Raw genomic sequence first — 26,417 nt, 5'->3', positions numbered from 1 at the left:
AAGTATATATTGAGAGAGACAGAAAAAGTACCTATAGTACAGTTAAAATGTTCAGGTAGTCATATGGTTTTTATTTTAAGAGTTGGAAAAAGGCAGTATTTTTCTTTGCTATTCTAAACCTCTGATTATTTTGGGGGGCACCTGCTGGCTCAGTCAGTTAAGCATCTGACTCTTGGTTTCGGCTCAGGTCATGATCTCATGGTTTGTGGGTTTGAGCCCCATATTGGGCTCTGCACTGACACTGTAGAACCTGCTTAGGATGCTCTCTCTCACTTTCTATCTTCCCCTCCCCTGCTCACACTCTCACAAATAAGTAAATAAACTTTAAAAATAAAAAAAAATTCTAATTATTTTTAATAATTGTTTTCTAAAAATTCAGGCATTACAGAATTGGGTGTTCCCATGAACAGCACTTGTAATTTAATTTGTTCAGGTGTAAACTCCTTCCTGGATTACTTTTATACCCACATTGGTTTTAATTCATAGTGGATTTAACTTCAGCCAGTTGAAATCTGGGATAGATTCTTGTCTGTGCCAGAAAAGATCCATGCTAAACTAACTGAGAAGAATTTCACCTAAGTGCTTGATTCCCATTTTATTCATGGATTGTAGAAAAATTAAACTTCTATAAGTATTTGATTAAAAAGCAAATTAAATAATAATGAAAAATAAGTTAATTACTGCATAATTCTTAGTGCTGCACAGAGTTGGTTTTGAATACCTTGCACTATTGCACCAAACTATCAAAATAATTTTTTTAAGTTTAAAAGTGATTCGTACAACTATAGGAACAACACAGAGGGAATAACATAAGTAATGTAGTGTAACAGGAGGTGCCCCATCATAGCTCCCCACACACAGAAAAAGTAATTTGGCAACCATCCATGAACAAAGTGCCTTTGTGGGAGCTTCGGGATCCAGGTAGGAGGTTGCAAAACCCCACTGGAGCCTAATACCAAAGGAGGTTGTTTTAAGAAGGCAGGCCTACGCCCACATAGGGGGCTCACCACCCTTCCTCCTGGCTACAGACCTGGAAACACCACCATGCCTCTGTGGACACATTTATAGTCCTGTTTGGCATTGGTCCTGCCATCAGCAACATCAGCAAAGGGACCTAGGAGGAGCCATGCTTGCCCTTGCCTCGGGTAACATGTCTGCTGACCTTGGTCTCAGCTGTCGATTCTGAAATGGCCTGTGACCCAGCTCCAGACTCTCTCAGTCATGGTCTGGGTGCAGTCCTGCCTGCACAGGAATCCAGCAAGAGACACACCTGTCTGTGCCCCTAGAGGCAGGCCCAGTGACCTTAGTCCAACCTCAGATCCTGAAGCAGTCCTGTGACTCAGCTCCAGATCTGCCCCGCATAAGGGAGCATTCCTGCCCACGCAGGGACCCTATGGGAGACAAGCCCATCTGTGTCCCTAGAGGCAGACCTGCCAACCTTGGTCCCAACCTTGGTCCCTTGTCCCCATGAGCAGCCCTATCATGTCCCAGCCCCACCCAGCTATGGTCCAGGAGTAGACCTGCCTGCCCAGGGACCCCATTGGAGCCACACCTATCCATGCACTTGCCATCTTTGGACTCAACTGCAGACCTAAAGTGGACCCTTGTCCCAGTTCCAGCGCTACTGACCAAGGTCCTGAAGGTCCACTCAGGGATGAGGCAGAATTGGAACCCATCCAAGCCCCTGGCAAGAGGCCCACCAACCATGGACATCATAGTATACCCAGCAGGTAGCCACATGACCCAGCTCCAACTCCACTCACCTGTGATTCTGTTCTGATACTCTAGGCAATGTCATTAGCCCAGAGCAGGTGAAAGTCTTTACCTGCCAAAATGAGTCCTTGGAAGAGCTGTTTACTTCTTTAAATTCACAAACACCAACACAAGACTACATGGATCATAAAGAGTCAGGGAAACAAACATGATACCACTAAAGGAAACTAGTAACATTCTTAATAACTGACCCTGAAGAAATGGAGATTTATGAATTGCCTGACAAAGAATTAAAAGTAATCATCTTAAAGAACCTCAGTGAGATGCAAGAGAACACAAATAGACAACAAAACAAATCAAGAAGACAATACATGAATAAAATGAGAAGTTTAATAAAGAGATAGAGGCCATAAGAAAGAACCAAAGAAAAATCCTGGAGCTATAGAATATAATGACAGAACTGAAAAACTCAATAGAGAGCTTCAACAGCAGACTTAATCAGACAAAATAAAGAATCAGCAAACTCAAAGATAATTATAAGATAGCAGTTAGAACAACAAGAAGGAAAAAGAGTGAAGAAGGCATATGGGACCTATGGATGCTATCAAATGAATGAATGCATGCATTGAGGGAGTCCCAGAATGAAAAGACAGAAAAAGAGGGGCAGAAAGATTATTTAAGGAAATAATGACTAAAAACTTCCCAAATTATATGGACATGGGTATGGATATTCATATTCATGAAGTTCAAAAGTCCCCAAGCAAGATCAACCCAAAGAAGACACAATATAATCAAATTGGCAAACATCAAAGATGAAAAGAAAAACCTAAGAACAGCAAGAGAAAAGCTACTTGTCACATAGAAAAGAACCCTGATAAGGCTATCAGCACATTTTTTCAGCAGAAACCTTGCATGTCAGGAGTAAGTAGGATGATATACTCAGAATGCTGAAAGAAGGGGGAGTAAAAAACTTCAGCCAAGAGTACTATACCCAGCAAAGTAAAAAGATCAACCCATCAAGATGATATAACAGTTGTAAATATATATACACCAAACATTGTAATACCTAAATATATAAAACAAATATTAACAGAACCAAGGGGAGAAATAGCCATATTGTAACAGTAGAGGACTTTATTATGCCACTTTCAACAATGGATAAATAATCTAGGCAGAAAATCAATAAAGAAATAGTAGGTTTGATAACACCTTACTCCAAATGGCCTCAACAAATATATACAGAACATTCCATCCAACACAGAAGAATATACATTCTTCTCAAGCACATATGGAACACTCCCCAGGATAGATCATAAGTTATGACACTTACCAAATATTAACAAATTAAAGAAGATAGAAGTCATATTGCTAACCTCAGTGATAGAAACTAGAAATTAGTAACAGAAGGAAAATTGGAACATTCACAAATATGTGGAGATAAACAATATACTCCTGGACAACCGTTGGGTCAAAGAAGAAATCAGAAAGAAATCAGAAAATATCTTGAAACAGATGAAAATGGAAACATACCAACACATATAGGATTCTACAAAAGCAATTCTCAGAGGAATGTTTATAGTGTTAAATGCCTACATTAAGAAAAAGAAACATCTCAAATAAACTATATAGCTTTATGCCTCAAGGAACTAGAAAAAAGAACAAACTAATCCCAAAGTTAGCAGAAGAAAGGAAATAATAAAGATTAGAGCAGAAATAAATGAATAGAAATTAGGAAGACCATAGAAAAAGTCAGTGAAACTAAGAATTGATTTTTTTTTAATAAACAAAATGACAAACTTTTAACTAGACTCACCAAGAAAAAAGCAAGGATTCAAAAATGAAATAATAAATGAAAGAGGAAACATTACAGCTGATATTATAAAACTACAAAGGGCCATGAGAGACTACTATGAACACTTATATGCCATCATATTGGATAACCTAGAAGAAATGAATAAATACCTAGAAACATATAATTGACTGAGAACCATGAAGAAATAGAAAATCTGAAAAAATTCACAATGAGCAAGGAAATTGAAGCATGAGTCAAAAATTCCCAACAAAGAAAAACACATGATAGCTTCACAAGTGAATTCTACCATTTCAACAAGAATGAATGTCATTACTTCTCTAACTCCTCAAAAAAATTGATATGGAGGCAACACTTCCAAACTCATTTTTTGAAGCCAGCATTATCCTCAGACCAAAGCCAGATGAGGACCCTCCAAGAAAAGGAAATTACAGGCCAATAATCTTGATGAACAAAAACACAAAAATGCTCAATAAAATATTAGCAAACCAAATTCAGTAGCGCATTAGAAGGATCATGCACCATGATCAAGTGGAATTTATCCCTGGAATGCAAGGATGGTTCACTTTATGCAAATCACTAAACATGGTACATGGAAATCATATGATTTCAGTAGATGCAGAAGAAGCATCTAACAAAATTCAACATCCTTTCATGATAAAAACTCTTAGCAAATTATATGTAGAAGGAATGTACCTCAACATTACAAAGGCCTTATGTGCCCACAGCTAACATCATAGTGGTAAAGCTGAAACTTTTTCCCTTAAGATTAGGGACAAGGCAAAGATGACCACTCTCCACTTCTATTCAGTGTAGTGCTGGAAGTCTTAGCCAGAGCAGTTAGGCAAGAAAAAGAAATAAAAGGCATCCAAAAAGGAAAGGAAGAAGCAAAATCGTCTCTGCAGATGACATAATCTTGTATGTAGAAAACCCTACAGACTCCACCAAAAAACCGTTAGAACTAATAAATGAATTCAGTAAAGTTGCAGGATACACAGGCAACATACAAAAATCAGTTACATTTCTATACACTAACAACAAACTATCTGAAAAAGAAATAAAGAGGACAGTCCCATTTACAGTGGCATCAAAGGAATGGAATACTTAGGAATAAATTTTCATCAAGGACATGAAAGATCTTATACACTGAAGTGCTGTGAACATTGATAAGAGAAATTGAAGAAAACACAAATAAATGGAAAGATATTCTGTATTGAGGGATTGGAAGAATTAATATTGTTAAAATGTCCACATTACCTTTTTTTAACCGCTTCCAAGATTTTATTTAAATTCAAGTTAGTTAATATATAGTGTAGTATTGGTTACAGGGGTAGAATTTAGTGATTCGTCACTTACATACAACACCTAGTGCTCAACACAAGTGCCCTCTCTAATGCCCATCACTCATTTAGCCCATCCCTCCACCCACTGCCCCTCCAGCAACCCTCAGTTTGTTCTCTGTAGTTAAGAGTCTCTTATGGTTTGCCTCCCTCTCTCTTTTTATCTTATTTTATTTTTCCTTTTTTTCCACCTATGTTCCTCTGTTTTGTTTCTTAAATTCCACATATGAGTGAAATCATATGGTATTTGTCTTTCTCTGACTTATTTCACTTTGCATAGTACACTCTAGCTCCATCCACATTGTTGAAAATAGAAAGATTTCCTTTTTTGATGGGTGAGTAATATTCCATTTTATACACACACACACACACACACACACACACACACACACACACACACACAAACACCACATCTTTATCCACTCATCAGTCAATGGACATTTGGGCTCTTTCCATAATTTGGTTATCGTTGATAATGCTGCTATAAACATTGGGGGTGTGTGTGCCCCTTTGAATCAGTATTTTTGTATCCTTTAGGTAAATTCACACACATATAGTCAATTACCAGGAATACACAATAGGCAATTGCTGGGTCATAGGGTAGTGCTATTTTTAACTTTTTGAGGAACCTCCATAATGTTTTCTAGAGTGGCTGCATTCCCACCAACAGTGTAAGAGGGTTCCCCTTTCTCCACATCCTCACCAATATCTCTTGTTTCCTGGCTAATTCTGACAGGTGTGAGGTGGTATCTCATTGTGGTTTTGATTTGAATTTCCCTGATAATGACTTATGTTGAGCATTTTTTCATGTGTGTTAGGCATTTGTATGTCTTCTTTGTAGAAATGTCTGTTCATGTCTTCTGAACTAGGTTATTTATTTTTGGGTGTTGAGTTTGATAAGTTCTTTATAGAGTTTGGACACTGGCCCTTTATCAGATATGTTATTTGTAAATATCTTCTCCTATTCTGTAGGTTGCCTTTTAGTTTTGTTGATTGTTTCCTTCACTATGTAGAAGGTTTTTATCTTGATGAAGCCCCAATAGCTCACTTTTGCTTTCGTCTTTTTTCCATTGCATATTCTTTCCTGCTTTGTCAAAGATTAGTTGACCATATAGCTGTGAGTGCATTTCTGGGTTCTCTATTCTGTTCCATTGCTCTGTGTGTCTGTTTTTGTGCCAGTTCCATACTGTCTTGGTGATTACACCTTTGTAATACAGCTTGAAGTCCAGAATTGTGATGCCTCTCACTTTGCTTTTATTTTTCAACATTACTTTGGCTATTTGGGGTCTTCTCTGGTTCCATACAAATTTTAGAATTGTTTGTTCTAGGTCTTTGAAAAATGCTCATGTTATTTTGATAGGGATTGCATTGAATGTGTAGATTTCTTTGATTAGTATAGACATTTTAACAATATTTGCTCTCCCAATCCATGAGCACAGAATGTTTTTCCATTTCTTTGTGCCTTCCTCAATATCTTTCACGAGTGTTCTGTAGTTTTCAGAGTACAGATCTTTTACCTCTTTGGTTAGATTTATTCCTAAGTATCTTATGGTTTTTGATGCAAAAATATCCATACTACTTACAGTGATCTATAGCTTTAGTACAATCCCTAGAAAAACTGCAATGGCATTTTCCCATAAATATAAAATAATCCTGTTATTTGTACAGACCACAAAAGACCCCAAGCAGCCACAGCAGTGTTGAGAAAGAACAAAACTGAATGCATCCAACTTCCTGATTTCAAACTATAGTGCAAAGCTATAGTAATCAAAATAGTGTGTTACTGTTCTAAAAACAAACCCCTTCACCAACAGAACAGAGATCCCAGAAGTAAATTCACACACATACAGTCAATTACCAGGAATACACAACAGGGAAAGGATAGTCTCTTTAATAACTGGTGTTGGGAAAACTGAATATCCACATGCAAAAGAATAAATTGGAACTTTATTTTATACCATACAGAAAAATTAACTCAAATGCATTAACAACTTAAATATAAGACCTGAAACCATAAAAAACCCCACAGGAAAACAGAAAAATCTTTTCAACATTGGTCTTAGCAATTATTTTTTTTTGCATATGACACCAAAACGTAGGCAACAAAAGCAAACATAAGTAGGACTGTGTCAAACTAGAACACTTCTGCACAGCAAAAGAAACAATCAGTAAAATGAAAATGCAACTTCCAGAATGGGAGAAAATATTTGCAAACCATGTATCTAATAAGAAGTTAATATCCAAAATATGTAAGGACTCAATTCAATTGCAAAAAAACAAATAACTTGATTTAAAAATGGGGAAAGGTCCTGAATAGACATTTTTCCAAAGAAAACATATAGATGACCAATAGATATATGGAAAGGTGTTCATTATCACTAATCATCAGGAAAATGCAAATCAAAAGCACAATATTATATCAGCTCACACCTGTTGGAATGGCTATACCAAAAAGAGGTAACAAGTACTGATGAGGATATGGAAAAAAGGGGACCCTATACACTTTGGAAGTGCAAATTGGTATAGCTGTTATGGAAAACAGTAGAGAGCTTCCTCAAAAAATTAAAAAAATAGGACTACCACATGATTTACTAATTTCACTTCTGGATGGATACACACACACACACACACACACACACACACACACACATATATCAGAGAGGTTATCTGCACTCCCATATTCATTGCAGCAATATACAGAATAGCCAAAATATAGAAATAACCTAAATGTCTGTCAGTGGACAAATAGAGAAGGAAAATGTGTTTTATATATGAATAAATATAACTATATATATTCATTCATATATTCATTCATATATTCATATATTCATTCATATATATATTCATTCATATATATATATATCTCATATATATATATATATTCATTCATTCAGTGGAATATTATTCCGCCCTAAAAGAGAAGGAAATATTCCAATTTGCAAACACATGGATAAACATGGAAGACATTATGCTAAGTGAATAAGCCATACACGGAGAGACAAATATGTATGATCTCACTCATTATGTGAAATCTAAAACAGTCAAATTCTCAGAAGGAGAAACTAGAATGATGGTTGGCAGAGGGTGGAGAGTAAGGCACAAAATGGGGAGACATTAATCAGAGGGTACAAATGGTCCATCGTAAGATGAGTAAGTTCTGGAGATCTAATGTGTAGCTGGTGACCATAGTTAATAATACTGTTGTATACTTGAAATTTGATAAGAGAGTAAATCTTAAATATTCTGACCACAAAAATAAAGGTAGTAACTAGCAGTTATGTGGGGTCATGGATGTGTTATGTCGATTGTAGTAATCATTTAACCAAATATATCAACTCATCACATTGTACATCTTAACTATATACCTCAATAAAGTAGAGTGGGAGGGTGGAAGAAACAGCACAAGTGAGACATTAACTAGCTGATGAGGAAACCAGTAAAATGATAAATACAGTTCAGAGGACATTTCAAGGAACTTGGTATTTGTTGGGATTTGAAAAGAAATGTTAGAATAAGTTGACTAGGTTAGATACAAAATTAGTTAATGCCCAGTAGGTCAATAAAAGATCATATCTTGAGGTTATCTTCTTCTCCCAGACAGAATATAAAAATCACTTATCAACAAGATCTGTAACTTTTAATACATCATTTTAGAGTCAGAATCCTTAATTAACATTTAAATTGCAAAGCCAAATGAAGTTACCTTCCCCTAGATAATTAAATAATCCTTGGGTGAGCTTGCTAAACAATGTGTCAGTATGACATCAGAGTAATGCTATAATCTCTGGATTGTATTTCCAAGTTGTTTTGGCAACAGAATAAACAACAGATAACCAGTCCTGCAATAAAGTTGCTAATTATAAATATGAGCATTTTAAATATTGGTGTTTTCCCACTGAAAACATTTAAACCTCCTGTATTGAAATGTTCAACTCTTTTTTTTTTTTTTTTAATGTTTATTTCTTAGAAGGAGGGAGGGGGAGAGAGAGAGAGAGAATGAGAATGAACGGGGACGGGGCAGAAAGAGAGGGAGACAGAATCTGAAGTAGGCCCCAGGCTGTCATCACAGAGCCTGATGCAGGGCTCAAACCCATGAACTGTGAGATCATGACCTGAGCCAAAGTCAGACATTTAACCAACTGAGCCACCTAGGTGCCCTTGAAATGTTCAACTCTTAAGCCTACAGCTATCAATTTTTTTAAATAAAATTGCTCTTTCAACTTCACTTAATTTTGTTAAATTTCAGTTGGTAAAAGGAAAATATTCTTGCTGAGATTTTATAAGGGCATTCTTCTGGTTCTCATGTTTTCATTCTGAGCTTCAAGTTTCAGAAATTTTTCATTTTTTCAATTTACTAATTTTCATTACCACAGTATCTTATACAATTAATTGTGTTTTCTGGTTCATTTAAGAATGCTCCAAATCCATATCCTTAAATCAGACTTTTTATGTCATAAATTCTTCTAAATGGCTTTTAGAGAATTTTTATAATTTAAAACTTAGTGTTAATTATAATTTGTGGGGTTATACGAAAATTTTTCGGTTTTATATGAATATAATAACTCTTTAATTCTGTCAACTATTTAAATCAGTATGTATTCACACTGTTAATTTTCAGAACTTTCAAACATTTACTTAGTGACTGAGTTAGAACTTTAATGAATAACCAGTGAAACCTTATAAACCATCTCCTTTTACCTTATTCTTTGGCATGAAATTGAAGAGAAATTCTCCTTTTCTCTTTCTTTTTCTTTCTTTCTTCCTTTCTTTCTTTCTTTTTCCTTTTCTTTTTCTTAAATTTTACACCAAAAGAATGCCAAGTAAAAAGTAAAAGCTGGATGAGATCTTTTAAACTTGCACTGAAACAGTTTTATTCATTTCCATCTTCAAGCACTTTTTGCTAAGACACACAATACTGTAAAGAATAGGTTATAATAACCAATTTTATGAGACTACATTTCAGCCTTTACTTGTTAGAAATAAGTGACCATTGAAGACCAAAGCATTAAGATAGCAATGGATAAAGAAGAAAGCAGAATCGTGTGATTTTAGTCAGGGCTGTTCAGGAGGGACATGCAGTTTGTGCCTTGCTCAAAGGCAGAATGAGAGGGGCTAAAATCAAGCCCACTGTCTGCTATTCAAGCTGTGACCCTTTTCATCCTTGAAAAAGGGGTGCTTTTCTTTTCCTTATCTGCTGGCGCAGACGGAACACTTTTTATATAGTACAAAGCACCCTCCAGGCTAATAGAACCTTGGCTCAGGGCCTGATGGTCACTTTTTGATAATTAGACATCATTAGTCTTCATGTCTATGACTACAGTATTTCATAGCAGTAGAAAAATCAGCTAGAGAGAAAAATACTAATAAATTCTCTAATTCCCAAGCAAAATAGTAAAAATTATAAGTCTTAAGACACTGAAGTAAACTTGCATAATATGAAATGGAGTAATATTAGTCATGTTCAGTTTGCATTTATCCTACAGATATGCCATGGTAGTAGAACATGATGCTAAATTGTAACAAATACATTTTGGCTCATTTGAGCCAAAATAAATAAATAAAATCACTTTCTCAGTCTTGTTCGATGAAATCAGGTCACTTCTATTATTAAAGCACATTTTAATTTTGTATAACCAGACAGTAAAATACAAACTCTAAAACTCTTTTAGACCTATTTGGATATTTTTATCTGACCATAATGCTAGTAAGAGGATTCACTTTCCAGCATCCATGGTCACTTCAGATGTTTAAGAATTTCTCTTGGAGGTTATACATACTGATAAATATTGGCATTTTAAGGGATATCTTGTAATGAGGGTATTTTTTTCTGTTGGTGTAAGAGACAACCAAATTTTAGCAAATTCATATTTTAGTAAACCTAAGTTAAATAATGCATACAGGATTTGCATCTGTTGACCAATAGTGAGCATTTTTGACTGAAAGAAGATAGAGCTTTTTGTAATCCCTGCCTCTGGCCCCGTAATAAGGAGAGTGTTTTTCTCTTCATAATAAATTCATCTCTCAGCACAAACAAGTGAATATGTATGTTGTATTTCTGTGTGTCTTAGAAGTGGGAAACAGATCATTACTTATTATAAATGTTTGAAGTGAAATTTCTAACTTTTTGAGAAATACAGAATTACTGCTAGGGTTTTATTAGAATTAAGAAACCTAATAGAAATTAATTACCAATGTGCATTTGAAGGCTCATCATTATTATGCAGTAATATGACTTTAATAGTTTTCATGGGGAATATTAGCCATAGTATAAGCAATTTTGGTGACCTATATTACCATTTACTTGCTAATTAAATCTGAGAGGCATATCTATGGGCTGTTTAGGAAACATGCCTTGTTACACACACACACACACACACACACACGCACGCACAGAAAGATTTATAGAAGCTTTGAAATTCATATTTCTGTAATGAAAATTATAATTTGACCTAAATATTAGCTATTGCTATTGTTATCATTAACAAGCATTTGATACACTCCAGGCATGGGTGAGCACTTTAAATATATTAATGCATTTAATCTTTTACAGTAACCTAAGAAGTTTAGCTGCATATCACTGCAAAATACAGATTTCCTTGTTAATTCGGTTATAGTTCTGTTTCCTCAATTACAGTGAATATTTTCTAGTAGTTTTCTTAGTTCAAAAAAATATGTCTGATTATGTAGTACTTGCAGTGAATTGAACTCTGCCGCTGTGGGTTTGGGGGCAAGGGTTTGTATAGTTTAATCCTTTATAAAAAGTGGTAGCTTTGAGAATAATAACTATTCCCATCATCCTAAAGTAGGGCTTTCTTTTATAGTAGGGAAAATTTTGCACAAAGCAAGAAATAAGTAACATAAATTATATTTCCTCCAGAAAATTCAGATTTTAGAGACTAAAACCTGTGGCAAAAGTTTTCAGCATCAGTAATGCCCCAGTATGTTTAATCATCACAAATTTTCCTAGGAAATTTTACTCTCTATCTTTAATCATATTGCAAGCAGTCTTATAGCCCTCCATCTGAAAAAAAAAAACAGTAGTCACAAGCAAGGAACTAGTGTTTTAATCTTTTATAATTTTTTTAAGGTTGTTTTTGTTTTTTGGGTTTTTTTTTTTTTGAGAGAGAGAGAGAATGAGAGCGCATGCACACAAACAGGGGAGGGGGCAGAGAGAGAGGAAGGAGAGAATCCCAAGCAGGCTTTGTACCCACCAGCAAGGAGCACAACACAGGGGCTCGAACCCACGAACTGTGAGATCGTGACTTGAGCTGAAATCAAGAGTCGGACGTTTAACCGACTGAGCTACTCAGGTGCTCCTTAATCTTTCATACTTTTAAAAAATATTTCTATTTCTCTCCTTCTAGTTCACATAGATAGTCTTCTCCTTTATCACTTACCAAATGTACAAAATAAATTGCCCATTCCCTGTCATAGACAATCGCAGGTCTGGAAACTTAACATCACATGGCTCTTAGCCCTTCTAAGTCAGATTGCATCTTGAAATAGCCATTGATAAAACAAGGCTAGAGAGAGTCCCACCAATGCCAGGAGAATAGAGAACCAAGTCTTTCTGGCTTCTGATGACCCACTTTGGTTTCCAATTAAAATTTTAGGGTGTATGACTATTAAGTAGCAGTTGTATTGGGCCTGATTCTACTGGTTTAAGGAATTATTGGAAGGACCTTCTTTTTCTCAGGATTTGGGACCTGGTCATCTAACAGCCCCAAATCAGTATAGCTCCTCTTTGCTTGGTGTTCATTATGCATACATTCTAAAATTAAAAAACTGTTTCTAATGTGATATACCCTGTATGTTATCATTTTCTAATGTAATGAAATGTATAAGATTTGGTTAGGTAGAGCCTTGATTACCTTAGTGTATCTGTAGAGTGCTTTATCTAATATTTATTGGGTTTGAAATTGCATAGTTAAATGAATGTGATCATTTTTTATTGAAAAAAAAATTTAATGTTTATATTTTGAGAGAAAGAGACAGAGCAGAAGTGGGGGAGGGGCAGAGAGGGAAGGAGACACAGAATCTGAAGCAGGCTTGAGGCTCTGAGCTGTCAGCACAGAGCCTGACACGGGGCTTGAACCCATGGGCCATGAGATCATGACCTGACCTGAAGTCGGACACTTAAGCGACTAAGCCACCCAGGCGCCCTAAATGAATGTGATAATTTTTAATGTCAAATTTATGTTTCTCAGTTTTTTAAAATGTCTTCTAGAACTTTTAGTTTATTGAGTTCTCATAATGTTTTTAAGCCTCTTAAAAAGATAGCTCACTAATGACTTCTGATAAAATGTCTTCATGATTAAAATAAATTTCCAGTAACATTCATGAATTCAAATATGAGCCCTGAGGCTTATCACATGACTGGGAGTATGCGCATACCACTGGACACTAAATGTTTAACCTAAAGTCATAGTATAGTTAAGAATTACCCCTCCCAGGCTTTTTATTTGGATCCCAACTGTAATCTCACTATTGAACACTAAGAAAGTATGTACCTCTGAAGGGAGTGCAGACCTCAGAAGGGCTGAAAAGTGTTAATGCTACACAATCTCTCACATTCATCTTAAAAATAATTCTCAGGGCGCCTTTGTAGCTCGGTTGGTTAGTGTCTGACTCTTGATTTCCACTAAGTTCATGATCTCATGATCTTGAGAGATCGAGCCCTGTGTCAGGCTCTACGCTGATGTCTGTGGAGCCTTCTTGGGATTCTCTCTCTCCCTGCCCCTCTCCCACTCACATGTATACACACACTCTCTCTCTCAAAAAAATCTGTTTTAAATAATAATTCTTATATGTTGTCACATAATGTCTATAAATGGAAAGATTATATATTGAATTGAAAAACCTCTGAGAGTATGAAACTTATGAAGAAAAAAATCATGTAGTTTAAGGGGTTTTTGTTCCCTAACTCCTAAGCTTGCATTCAGTTCTTTGACTACGTGTGGTATGTTCTTCAGTCAGACTATAGCTATCATAAAGTCTCTCTTTATTCTGTGGTATTCTGGACTGAAGTGACACATCAGATACAGAGGATTAATAAAGTTCGATCAACTACAGTTTCTTCAGAATTGATATTTATCCTATAGTAAATCAGTCAAAGCAGATGAAATGATAAATCTGACAATAAATTGAGTTTGTCAAAGTTGTTTAGTGCTGACTTCAGGTAAGTGTCTTGACCTTGCTCTCTGTGTTCCCACCTATAAAATCGAAAGCATGGTCTAGAGGATCCCTACGGCCCCTTCCTGCTCAAACAATCCATGATAATAACAGATGATACATTATTTTTTAATTACAAATGGTTCAGAAAGGTGCATAAAGCTAAAACATCTTCAGTTAGTACCTCGCCCTGCTCGGACGTTGGTGTGCTTGCGTGTTTCAGCTCTCTCTTATTTCTTCATACGCTGACACATAATGGACATCGATAGACCTTTTGGGAGAGGGTGAGTAAAGCTTTATTTTAAACTTCTGTTTTAAAAGGGACTTCTGTCTCTTCATCACTTCCTTAATTTGATGATTTGGAGCCTGGTACATCTTTTGTCCTTTCCTCTTCCCTCCTGTTTGTTCTTTGTCTGTGGTACAACACAGATTCTCTGGCTGCAATTTCCTCTGTTCCCTCTGAAGCACAAATTTCAGACCCATTTGCACCAGAGCCTGCCCCTCCTACCACAACCGCTGAAATTGCAACTGCTTCAGCCTCTGCCTCAACTACTACAACTGTCACCGCTGTCACTGCTGATGTGGACCTCTTTGGAGGTTAGTCAGTCACATCACTGTTTTGTCCTTTTCCTTCCAGGTTTGGGAGTTGCCTTAGAGTTGAGGTGCTTAAAAGTGTTCACGTGATAGGACAACATGTCAGAGTGTTTACTTTTTAAATGTTTCTTCATATATATTTATCAGCACTAACTTTATCAATTTCATCTTCACTTAATTTTAGTAGCTTTAGAGCAAAGATTGCAATGCTTTAGGCCAGTGTGATGTTTCCAGTTTTTAAACGTAGGGATTTAAATTGCTGTTAGAACCCTTGTCCCATGTATGTCCCTGCCCTGCAGCATCTATGTGAGAGTGGTGCCAGTCCTCTCTATCACATTTAGGTTTGGCTTCTTGACCACCTTGAAACTAGCTGAACGAATCATATTTGCAGAATATGGAAGGGGAAGTTCTGGCTTAAGTTATTTTTTAAGATTTGGAAAAAAAGTCATCCAAGAGTAGTTCAGATTTGGAGGTCTCTGAAGAAAGTTTGGGGATACGCCCATTTTGTAACTGTAAGCTTGTTCTGCACAAGCAAAGAGTTGGATCATCTTTGGCCTTGGAACTTTGAGAGATCATTTGATACAACGCTCACATGCTGATTGAAAACAGGTTTAGGTTAGACTTTGAAATGATCATCTGAAAATACACTTTATGTTCAAATGTAAATTCTGACAGAGTTGACTCACAGCTGTGAGCTTGTGTCAGGTATCCTAGACTCTGGCGGTATAATATGCCTGGACCTTATGAACTGACCAAAGCTAGTGTGTTTACATATTCCCATCTGAGAGGTGCTAATGTCCACACCTGGAGAAGTGCTCGTATCAAATACATGCATCGAATAGTGTTATATTCATCATAGTTTTGTGTTTCTTTGTTACCGTATAACATCTTTCCCGGGGCATTTTGAGAATATGGTAAAGAAATTGGAGGAAGCAAGTGATGGGGACAGCGGGACAGATTTGGCAGGCTCTCATGGAGTTAATACATTCCCCTGGGAACATACACTTACTGGCCCGTCCCACTGTGCCACCCGCCATGCCCCAGTCTCTGAGGCTTGCCAGCACTGTCTCGGACAGGAGCGCTCCGGTGGACACAGCACCATTGCCATAGTTTCACACAAGGAAGTTGCCGCTGCTTGCAGCGCGGCCATTCCTGTTGCAGGAGAAACCTTTTTTTAAAGTGGGGGAAGGGGGTTTGCAGGCTCTTGCATATTTTATTGAAAGTAGGCAACCACTAGTGAAAGTTAGTTTTTCAGTTATGCCTCTATAACTTTGAGACCAAAAATTAAATTTTCAGCTTAAATTTGTAAAATGAACTTCTTCACACACCTCCTTCCCCCCTCCCCATTATTAGTATTGGGTACGGGTGGTTTCTCGTACGCTTATCTTTTCAGAAACACTTCAAGGAACATATGAACAGGACAGATAACTATTTTGTGCTTAAATATTTCTACACCTTTAGCTGTTTAGATTTTTATTTTTCAGTCCAATTGTAAGGAACTTAAGTGCCTTTAAGAAAACAGTCAACTCCATCTTGCTTCCTCTGTAGCTCTCTAGAATAGTAAAGCCTGATATAGTTCCTTGAAATAGTCTTTGTGCCATTATGCTGTTTGTGTTGATCATTCATGGCTGATTTTTCTACATTCGTCAATCAGAAAAACCTGTATATTTGTAAATATTTTCATGGTTCTTTCTATCCTGAAATACCACTTTAAAAGACTAATACTGCAGAAAGTCATGTAACTTAATCCCAAAGAATGGGGCTGTCCGTGTGATTTTCCCAATATCCTTTCTAGTCATCTGGCTGTAGGTAAAGTGAGTACATCTGTAAATCTCATCATAATTATTTTTACTGATCTGGATAGCTCCATAAACTATCTCCTGACCTCTTAGCTGTAAAATCTCTATCTTTATGGCCAGGAGTCTATAGGTGTCACGGTTGCACAGTTTTCAGTGATATTCCCTAATTTCTTTCATGTTCTTTATTTATTTTTTTTTTTTTATTTAAAAAAAATTTTTTTTTCAACGTTTATTTATTTTTGGGACAGAGAGAGACAGAGCATGAACGGGGGAGGGGCAGAAAGAGAGGGAGACACAGAATCAGAAACAGGCTCCAGGCTCTGAGCCATCAGCCCAGAGCCTGACGCGGGGCTCGAACTCACGGACCGCGAGATCGTGACCTGGCTGAAGTCGGACGCTTAACCGACTGCGCCACCCAGGCACCCCACATGTTCTTTATTGATTTATAACGAATCATCTAGAGATGGGCCATGTTGTGTGGCCATTTTTTTTCTCATTTTGTGTCACTAAAATGGGCAAGTGGTAGAACTCTTAAATACAATAAGGGCACCAGATATTTTGTTTACGTGATTTAAAACATGCAATTTTGAGGTTTTATCTAGCTCATACAGCAGTATTAAGTAGATGTCTTTTTTTTTTAATTTTTTCATGTTTATTTATTTTGGCGAGAGACAGACACAGAATGTGAGTGGGTTAGAGGCAGGGAGAGAGGGAGACATAGAATCTGAAGCAGGCTCCAGGCTCCGAGCTTGTCAGCACAGAGTCTGACATGGGGCTTGAACTCACGAACCGGGAGATCACGGCCCGAGACAGAGTTGGGCACTCAACCAACTGAGCCACCCAGGCGCCCCAGTATTAAGTAGATGTCTTTAGAAATAAGTTAAAGAGATTTATTTCTGGGAAGTAGTTAATTGTTTAATTTCATGAATATTAAATATTAAAACATTGATATTTCTATGCACTCATAATAAATTTGAAAAACGGAAAATGTCTGATATTTTTAAATATTCACATTGATACCCCACATATTAGTTATTTCAATGTAAGTCATTAAAAACATTTTCAGAAAATTATATTTACTAAACACTTTATTTTTTTTTAATTTTTTTTTTTAATTTTTTTTTCAACATTTATTTATTTTTGGGACAAAGAGAGACAGAGCATGAACGGGGGAGGAGCAGAGAGAGAGGGAGACACAGAATCGGAAACAGGCTCCAGGCTCTGAGCCATCAGCCCAGAGCCTGACGCGGGGCTCGAACCCACGGACCGCGAGATCGTGACCTGGCTGAAGTCGGACGCTTAACCGACTGCGCCACCCAGGCGCCCCTATTTTTTTTTTTTAATTTTTTAACGTTTATTCATCTTTGAGAGACAGAAACAGAGTGTGAGTGGGGCAGGGGCAGAGAGAGAGGGAGACACAGAATCTGAAACAGGCTCCAGGCTCTGAGCTGTCAACACGGAGCCTCACACAGGGCTCGAACTCACTGTGAGATCATGACCTGAACTGAAGTCAGACGCTTAACCAACTGAGCCACCAAGCGCCCCACACTTTATTTTTTAAAGTGAACTTTTAAGGGGGAAAAAATGCTTTCTGTGATCATACAGAACAAGACTACAAGATAGTATTGTACTTTTAAAAATTAGTAAAATTTACAGATGTTGATAAAAATAAAAGACAGACTTCTCTAAAATATTCTATTTTTCACTTATGGATACCTTGCCAACAGCAGCATATTGTTTGTGACAATACAGGGTTTTTTTTTTTCCTGAGCACTCAAATGCTAATTGATACTAATTCCTCTACACATTCACCAGGGTACACTTTCAGTCACCTGTGTCAGTTTGGGAGCAAGCTTTCAGGAGCATGTAGTCTGTGAGCATGAAACCAAGTGGCTGGAAAACCAGAGAACTTCCCTCACAAGCCTGCTGTCATTTGTGCAAGTTGGTTAATACACTAAGTACTAAGTACTTAAATATAAGCACTTGAATCTAGATTTTGTGTAAGAGTCATAACCTGGGACCTTTGGGGAAGACTGGAATGGTGACTTTCAGGTTGTTGACAGTGATTAAAACCCCTGTCCAAGTAAGCGATTTAAAGATGGCTCATGGGACTGGAGAAGATGGGGAGAATTCAAGCTGGGAAAATGATAGCTATACGAAATTTTTAGAAAGGTAGTCACATGATAAAAAGTTTGAGAGAAAATTCTTCCTAGATTGCTAGAGGGGAAAAAAAAGACTGGTCTGTAGCAGTGGCTGGGAGACTGTTTTGCTGGGGAAGGCCTGGACTGGGTCCATAATTATAGAACAGCAGGAACATGCATTTCCAGGAAATTGCACGGGTTGAAAGTAGCCAGTATGTAAAAATGAACTGCAAATGGGTAACAAGGGAAAGAGAACTTGATTAGAAAGAGCTTGAGTTTTCAAAACTGGAAGGTTAATACTGCCTTTGATAATGAAAGAAAACTAGGTGGTAAAACAAGTTTAATTTGTTTACAACAACAACAAAAAATTCTATTACCTCTCACAGCTTGAGGGCCAACTGAGCTCTGCTGGACAGTTCTCATTCATGGTCTCCTTCCTGGCTACAGTCAGGCTGGGGCTGGTGTTACTCAGGCAGTGGCTGGGGCTCCAGTCTTACTCGTGCACATCTCTGCCTTCTGGCCTGGGAAGACAACCAACAGAACCTGGGTCAGCTGGGCTCCTATCTTTAAGAGAACCTCTGATGAGAATAGACGAGTTTATAATCTTTAATTTTCAGTAACAGGAGAAGCATTTAAAGGAGATCCACATCTTGCTGGCAGGGAGAAAAAAACCTCTTTTGAGGACATGGTTACAAATATGTGTTTCACCTGCTTACACGTAAGTGGTAACTGCAGAGGGAAGCCCGTAGATATTTATTTGACCCCCATCCCCAACACTGACATAACTGGTGTTTATTCCATCGGACAAACACGAAATAGTAGAATGTGGCATGGTTCATAACAGTGCGGCATAGTGGTTAACACAAAGCCTCTGTCATTTTATAGCCAGATGCTGACTCTACCATTTGCCTGCTGTGTGACCTTGGTCAAGTCACTCAGACTTTCCAAGCTTCCATTCTCTTATCTACAGAGTAAAGATAATAGAATCTCCATCATGAGATAGTTATAGGAATTAAATTTAATAATGTCATAAAACATTTACACAGTGACTGGCACATGAACACTCACTCGGGACAGCTATCACTGTTTCTACTAGTTCTAGTATTATTAGCCTCACTTCTATTTATAGAAATAAAAAGAAAAACTGACCTGACCCATGGCAAAATACTCTCAGCCCTGCCTACTTCCTCCTATACTTTCTTGTGTTCTGCCCCAGCTCTTCAGGTTTTCATATTGCTCTAAGTGCTCTCTATCACAGCACCCTTAGCATGGCTTCTGGGGAAGCAAGACTGGCCTATCCACACTCCAGTATTATTTGGCCTCTCCCCTGACTGACCTCTGCTCAGAAAACATATTCCCTTGTGTAGCTGAGGGAAGTAAGCAAACCAAATAAACCTGTAAGATATGAGTAACTGATTGTCTCATTATGTCTTCTAAGGATATTTGTGTTTTTATAACTTTTAACCCAAGTGTCTAATTTCATGTTTGTTGTTCCACTTAATGCTGGGCCTCAGGAAAGGAAAACAGGAAAGTCTGTTTCATATTCAGATCAGTTTGGAACATGCTCCGTTAAACTCAGAATCAAGTGCCTTGACTATGTAAATCTCCAAGAAAGGGAAGATGCTGTGTAGTAGTTCACAAGCATATCTGACAATTTCTTTTTAAAATGGCCAGAGGAACAGTGTTCTTGGGGACACTTGTAGATATTGTGGAAGGCAGTATTTTAGGATGAGAAGTCTAGCAGGTAAGTGGCCGATTCTAGATGGGTGTTGGTCCCCACTTTCAAGGAGTTTCTTCTAAGCAAATCATATTTATGTTGGCTCATTCTGTTGTACTTTCAAATTATAGAATTTCTTTGAAAACTCTGGGTTTTTTTGTTTGTTTTTTACCAAACTAACATGGTTTACTGGCAGAAATACATTGGGTGCCATTTGTACACATCAGCCATTTATATATTTATAAATTGGGGCTACCTGTTTGTTAATGAATTTTCTGCTCTAAATAGTAATATGCTTGTAGTCTTAAATGAAACCGTGTTTTTAGTATGTTGAAACTAGATCATTTTCCAAATAATGAGAGCAATACAATATTTGAAAACAGCAATAAACTTAAGTTGAAATAAAGGCAATATGGTGTCATCCCCTAGTTTTGTTTTCTATTTCCTTAAATCCTTGCTTGTATCTGAAAATGCTTTTCAAGGATAACAAAGACTTAACTTTTATGAGTACTTAGTAAACTTTTCATGTTAACAGTGTAATTTTTCCTGTACTAGACCATAAAATATTTTTTTTAACTAGAATTATTTACATTTCCATATGTTTAATTTTATGGGCATTAAGGAAAACATCTATGTTTGGTAGAAACCACCAGTCGGAGACATCTTAGTAACATAGTGAATAAGTATTACCTAGACATGAAAGATTAACAAGATCCTAAGTTACATAATAAAGTTATTTTTGTGTTTTAATTTTCACATCCATTAATTTCTAATGATACATAAAACATGCTTCTCAGAGCCCTTATACAATGAGAATCCTGTGGCCTGATGGATCCTAATAGGCCTCAGCAGTATGAACACTGTATCCTTTGCATGTGACTAACATGAAGGAGTGCAAAGAATCATTGTTTTGTGACTGCCAGCAGCGCATGGGCCGTAAAAATGCATTTTAAGAAATTCATGTTGTATAAGGGAGCCTTTTTCGCAATTTAACTTGGTTCTTTTACTATATTTTCTTCTCTTTTTATTCCTTTTAATTTCTGTTGTTTTAAAAACTGCACCCAAGATGCCTTTGCAGCTTCTCCTGGGGAGGCCCCTGCAGCATCCGAAGGGGCCGCCGCACCAGCTACCCCAACCCCGGTAGCGGCAGCGCTCGATGCATGTTCAGGAAATGGTGGGTTGAAAGTCATGAGCAAGTCTGTTGTTTCTCTCTCCTCATGTGAAACTCCCATAGTTAGATGTGGCCATGTTTTTCTAACTTTAATCTCTTCCAAGTAGCAAGTATCATTCACAACAGAATAGATAGTGCTGGCACTTAAAACATTAAGACGATCAAGTGCATACTTAATCAAAATTGACAATTTCTCAAGATTGACAATTTTTGTCAGTGCAAGTATGCTCTCTTAATGTTTTTGTCCTCCAACGCTATACTGTACTCCTTTCTAACACTGAGTTCTAACATCTAGGCATGTTTTAATGAGTTTTCAAAGCTACCAAATTGCCCAGTTTGAGAGTTTGAAGAAAAATGTCTGATCCTAGACTGGAGGCTAATCTTAACAGTACTTTGAAGTGTTCCGGTTTCTTAACTGTGTTACCCACTAAGTTTTTTTTTTTTTCTTTAGAGAAACGTCCAAACCACTGACCCTTGCTAATAGGCTAGTAGTGCCAGTAATGCAATCCACGCAGCCCAGTGCCTAGCTAGTGTGTGAATATCTGTGTCAGGTGTCTCTCACCCTAGTTGTGATGCCTCTCTCTTGTCTCTCTCCTTACCGATGCTGTATGTGTCTCCACTTTCCTTTCCAAAAGACCCCTTTGCCCCGTCCGAAGGTAGCGCAGAGGCTGCGCCCGAGCTGGACCTCTTTGCAATGAAGCCACCTGAGACCAGTGTTCCTGTAGTTACCCCTACAGCTAGCACAGCCCCTCCGGTTCCCGCCACTGCTCCTTCTCCTGCTCCCGCTGTCGCAGCTGCCGCTGCCGCCACTACCGCCTCTGCCACCGCCGCCGCCTCCGCCGCCACCACCTCCGCCGCCACCACCGCCGCTCCTCCTGCTCTAGATATCTTTGGTGGTAATTCTTTGTTGTTGTTGAACTCTCTTCACCTGGTGGATTGAATTCTGATAACTTGAGATACCCTGCACACACAACCGTTACTGCATGACTACCGTGTAAACTACATGCTTTTCTAGAAACCGTTTGCTGCTTATTTCGGAATAGTCCCACGTGCGCACTCAGAACCGGAAATGTGATGCTGTGTCGGACTGCTTTGTCGAGTTGAGTAAAGACATGTGTGTTCTTGGTCTTAGATTTGTTTGAGTCTCCTCCTGAAGTCGCTGCAGCGCCTAAGCCAGATGCTGCTCCTAGCATAGACCTGTTTGGTACAGGTAAACATCTAAAGCACCCCCCCCCCCCCTTTTTTTTTTTATATATTAGTTCTCCCAGATGTTTTCTTGATTGAACTCTCTGTGCTCACCTGTGATAATGCATTTGTTAGATATTTAACTTTGATTTCAGCTTTCTACTTACCTCTGCTTGGTTTTGGTTTGTTTCACTTTTGGAAGATGCTTTCTCCTCTCCACCACAAGGGGCCTCTCCTGTGCCTGAGAGTTCTCTCACTGCTGACCTCTTATCCGGTGAGTGCTTTTGCCAAGGCCAAGCCTTCTGAGATGTCTGCTGGGGGTTATGTGTGTGCAGAGGCGGATACGAAAACACGCAGGTTCGTCTTGAGTTCTTTTAAACTCAGAATTCGCCTGAAAGAAATAAATCTCATTTTGGCTCATCACCAACTGATGAGGTTACTGATTTCAAATCTAATGCTGGTGAAAAGACACAGCTTTTATCCCCCCCTCCCCCATGTTAAAATCTCTGAGTTTCAGGAGTCAAATGTTATTTTCTTCTGGAAAGTATGTATTTTTACATCCATTTGCTTCTTAACTGTTAAAATGGTCTGCGGTCTTACTGCCTGCTGTTAAACATGAAATCCTGAGAAGCCATCTGTCAAGGCTCGTGGTTTTATTTTCCCCTGGGTGACATGCCCTTTTCCCTGTTGTGTGCTTCACCGCAGTGGATGCATTTGCAGCACCGTCTCCTGCAACCACTGCCTCTCCAGCAAAGGTGGACTCTTCGGGCGTGATAGACCTTTTTGGGGGTGCGTATCTCTCCTCCTTCAACACGTGAAGAGTCTTTCCCCCCCCCCCAGAATAGTTTTTAGATCTTCCGCTTCATTATATCCCATCAATTTTTTCTTTTGACTAGGTGAAGTTATTTCCATCTCTCAGCTGTGTAAGCTTACGTTTTTAAGACCTTTTCCATTTCTTTGCCATCGTCATCTTCATTCTCATCAGCTCACCATAATTTCCAATGCATGGCCTAATGAAACCGATCGTTTCTTCATTTGAAGTCTTTGTGTTTTTAACTTTTTGTTCCTCCTAATGTAGAATCAGCTGGTTGGAATTTCCTTCTACTGTTCTTCATTGGTGATCCTGATCTATTGGCTAAATCAACATTTCTAAGTTCTTAAAAAAAAAAAAAGCAATGTAAATATTAACTAGATAATTTGGAACTGAAAACATAAGCTGGAGAGCCATACATTATTCTGTAGGGTTTATTTATGTTGAGCTTAATGTTTTAAATCCTGCCAGAGAACCAGAAGATGTTTCACTGATTTAAATGTATTCTTCCGTTACTTTGTGTATTATCTGAAGGCAGGGAGATGCACTGAATTAACTCTTAAGCTACTCAGTTGGATGATGGATTTAAAATCTTATTTTAGCATTAAATTTCAGAGAAAAGTACAGATTTGAAGTGATTTCATCATGAATGTCCACAAATGTGTGTGCCACAGGCTAAAATGCCATTTTTAGTAAGTTAAGCCACACCGAGTACCTTCCCCACTGAATGCCGAAGCATCATGGTATGAGCCATGAGGGGTACAATGGTGTCACAGTCTCTGACATTCAGGAGCTCAAAACTTGTGACAAATAAACACTGAACTGTGGTATAAAGGTACAAGTTGGGCTGCTGCTGCTGCTCAAATTAAGTTTGTTTGTTTGGTTTTTTTTTTTTTTTTTTTTTTGGGTTTTTTTTTGGCTAAGTTTAATGGAGTTCTAAATGGGAAAGTTCTATTGTATTACCTCTGGGTAAAATTTTTAAAACCTTGATCCTATTTTAAGAGATGACAGGATTCAGTCCAGAGGTTTTTTTCTTTAAATGGAAAAGAAGAATTGTCTTACTCTTACAAAGAGGTATTAATCTGAAATATTCTCGGACTCTTTTTTGAGAGAATAAACTCAGAGCATGGTCAGAACATAATTCAGTTGATTCAGTCATTTCATATATCCGAAGGTGACAGGTTCACCACACAAAGTGTCATGTCTATGCATTTCTCTGATAAACACTTAATTTACTTACTGTACTTACTGTTTACACTCTTTTACTTTTTTGCTGCACAATGGATAATGGGTAGATGCATTTGGAAGTAGTGCTTCTGAACCCCAACCTGCACCTCAGGCTGCTTCTAGTTCATCAGCATCGGCAGACCTACTAGCTGGTAATTAATTCATTAAAATAAAATGGTATTTTGTGGAAGTTAAGTTTTGATATATTTTTATAAGTTACAGATATGTAAACTTCAACATGCATGTATTCTTTCCCTTTTGAGACATAAAACTGAAAAACAAGACACTGTATAATAGAAGGTTATTTCCCAAGATTGTATAAATACCAATAGTAAAATCACAGTTGTATACAAGTCACCCCTGTGGCTCCTTGGATGCTCTTAAATGCCTTACTTTCTTTAATGTTAATTTTATTTTTGAGAGATAGAGAGACACACACACAGAGTGTGAGTGGGGGAGGGGCAGAGAGAGGGAGACAAAATCCAAAGCAGGCTCCAGGTTCCGACCTGTCAGCATAGATAGAGCTTGAGGCGGGGCTTAAACTCACAGTGAGATCATGACCTGAGCTGAAGTCAGACGCTCAACTGACTGAGCCACCCAGGCGCCCCAAATGCCTTACTTTCAGTCATCACATTTCTTTTTGTTTACAAAAGAGGTAATATGCTTATGTAGCAAATTTTATCTTGTATTGCCTGTGCCCAGTTTTTTTTTTTTTTTTTAAGAAATTTGTGTGGAAAGATACCATTATGTTTGTCAACTGATTCTGTAACTCCAGGATAAAGTATTACAGATTTCCACCAGGGTTGAAACTGTTGCTACCTATGCCACTTTTTTTAACTAGCTGTTTGTTTGTTTGTTTGTTTGTTTTTTAATCTGAAAACTTCTGGAGAGCTCTCAGTTCAACAGGGCCATAGTGTGGCGTAGACTGACACAAGATGTCTAGGATTATTGCTTATTGCCAGGATGGGAAAGATGGACTAGCAGGGAAGATTTCAAAGACTCAAAGATAGTAAAAGCTAACTGTCAGCCTTCCTTGGAGGCAGGGAAAAGTATGCTTCATGTTAGCCAGACCTAGAAATTGCTATTTTTACAGGCAAAGCATTTGCCATTTGCAAGACCACAATAGTAAGTTTGAGGCTCAGGTTATCAGTCAAACTCAAAAGACACTGCTGGTTTACCTCATTCTGACTTCACTTAGAAGGTTACATAACACAAAGTGCAGCGGTAGCATCATAGAGGCCTCAGACACTCAGATTCAGCTTCCAATGTTCCTCCTCAGTCACCACAAGGAATGCATTTTGGTCATATGGTTGGCAAGGGATTGATGTGTGTGTGGGTCACATCAGCACGAGGACGTTGCCACGTTCAGAGTCTCTCAGCTTAAATTCCCTGCTAGTCACGTTGCACCTGAAACAGTGACTAGGTCTTATTTTTTCATGTAATGAACAATCCTGTACAGGTGTAGCAGGCATAGAACATTCATTCTTGGGTTAGTAATGAGTAATGACTTCATTAAAGGACCCTCATCACCTTTTAGAATTGTAGGAAGTTTGATATGAAGTCAAGTCATTTTTCGGTAATTTTTTTTAACGTTTATTTATTTATTTTGAGGAAGAGAGAGAAAAAGCAGGGGAGGGGCAGAGAGAGAATCCCAGGCAGGCTCCGCACTGTCAGCACAGAGCCCAACGTGAGGCTCCATCCCACGATGGTGAGGTAATGGAGGTCAGATCTTTTCTTA

The 26,417-nt window shown here is 37.9% G+C and overlaps 1 protein-coding gene across 14 annotated transcripts in view; it reads left to right on the top strand.

Annotated features, from left to right (window-relative positions):
* The window catches only part of SNAP91 (synaptosome associated protein 91), a 153,789-nt gene that overhangs the window by 87,265 nt on the left and 40,107 nt on the right, over positions 1 to 26,417 (top strand). For 6 of the 14 annotated variants that reach the window (XM_040474065.1, XM_040474063.1, XM_040474064.1 and 3 more), the window contains 8 exons: positions 14,304 to 14,318; positions 14,464 to 14,631; positions 21,352 to 21,459; positions 22,092 to 22,352; positions 22,589 to 22,666; positions 22,844 to 22,915; positions 23,347 to 23,430; positions 24,748 to 24,831. In XM_040474065.1, the coding sequence (XP_040329999.1) occupies positions 14,304 to 14,318; positions 14,464 to 14,631; positions 21,352 to 21,459; positions 22,092 to 22,352; positions 22,589 to 22,666; positions 22,844 to 22,915; positions 23,347 to 23,430; positions 24,748 to 24,831 (870 nt within the window). The remainder of the gene's footprint in view (positions 1 to 14,303; positions 14,319 to 14,463; positions 14,632 to 21,351; positions 21,460 to 22,091; positions 22,353 to 22,588; positions 22,667 to 22,843; positions 22,916 to 23,346; positions 23,431 to 24,747; positions 24,832 to 26,417) is intronic. The other 8 variants (XM_040474073.1, XM_040474067.1, XM_040474068.1 and 5 more) reach the window with 4 other exon arrangements.

Source organism: Herpailurus yagouaroundi, unplaced genomic scaffold (genome assembly GCF_014898765.1).
Source record: "Herpailurus yagouaroundi ecotype Mexico unplaced genomic scaffold, PumYag 139, whole genome shotgun sequence".
NCBI lineage: Eukaryota > Metazoa > Chordata > Mammalia > Carnivora > Felidae > Herpailurus > Herpailurus yagouaroundi.
This window is presented reverse-complemented; position numbering and strand designations above follow the sequence as displayed.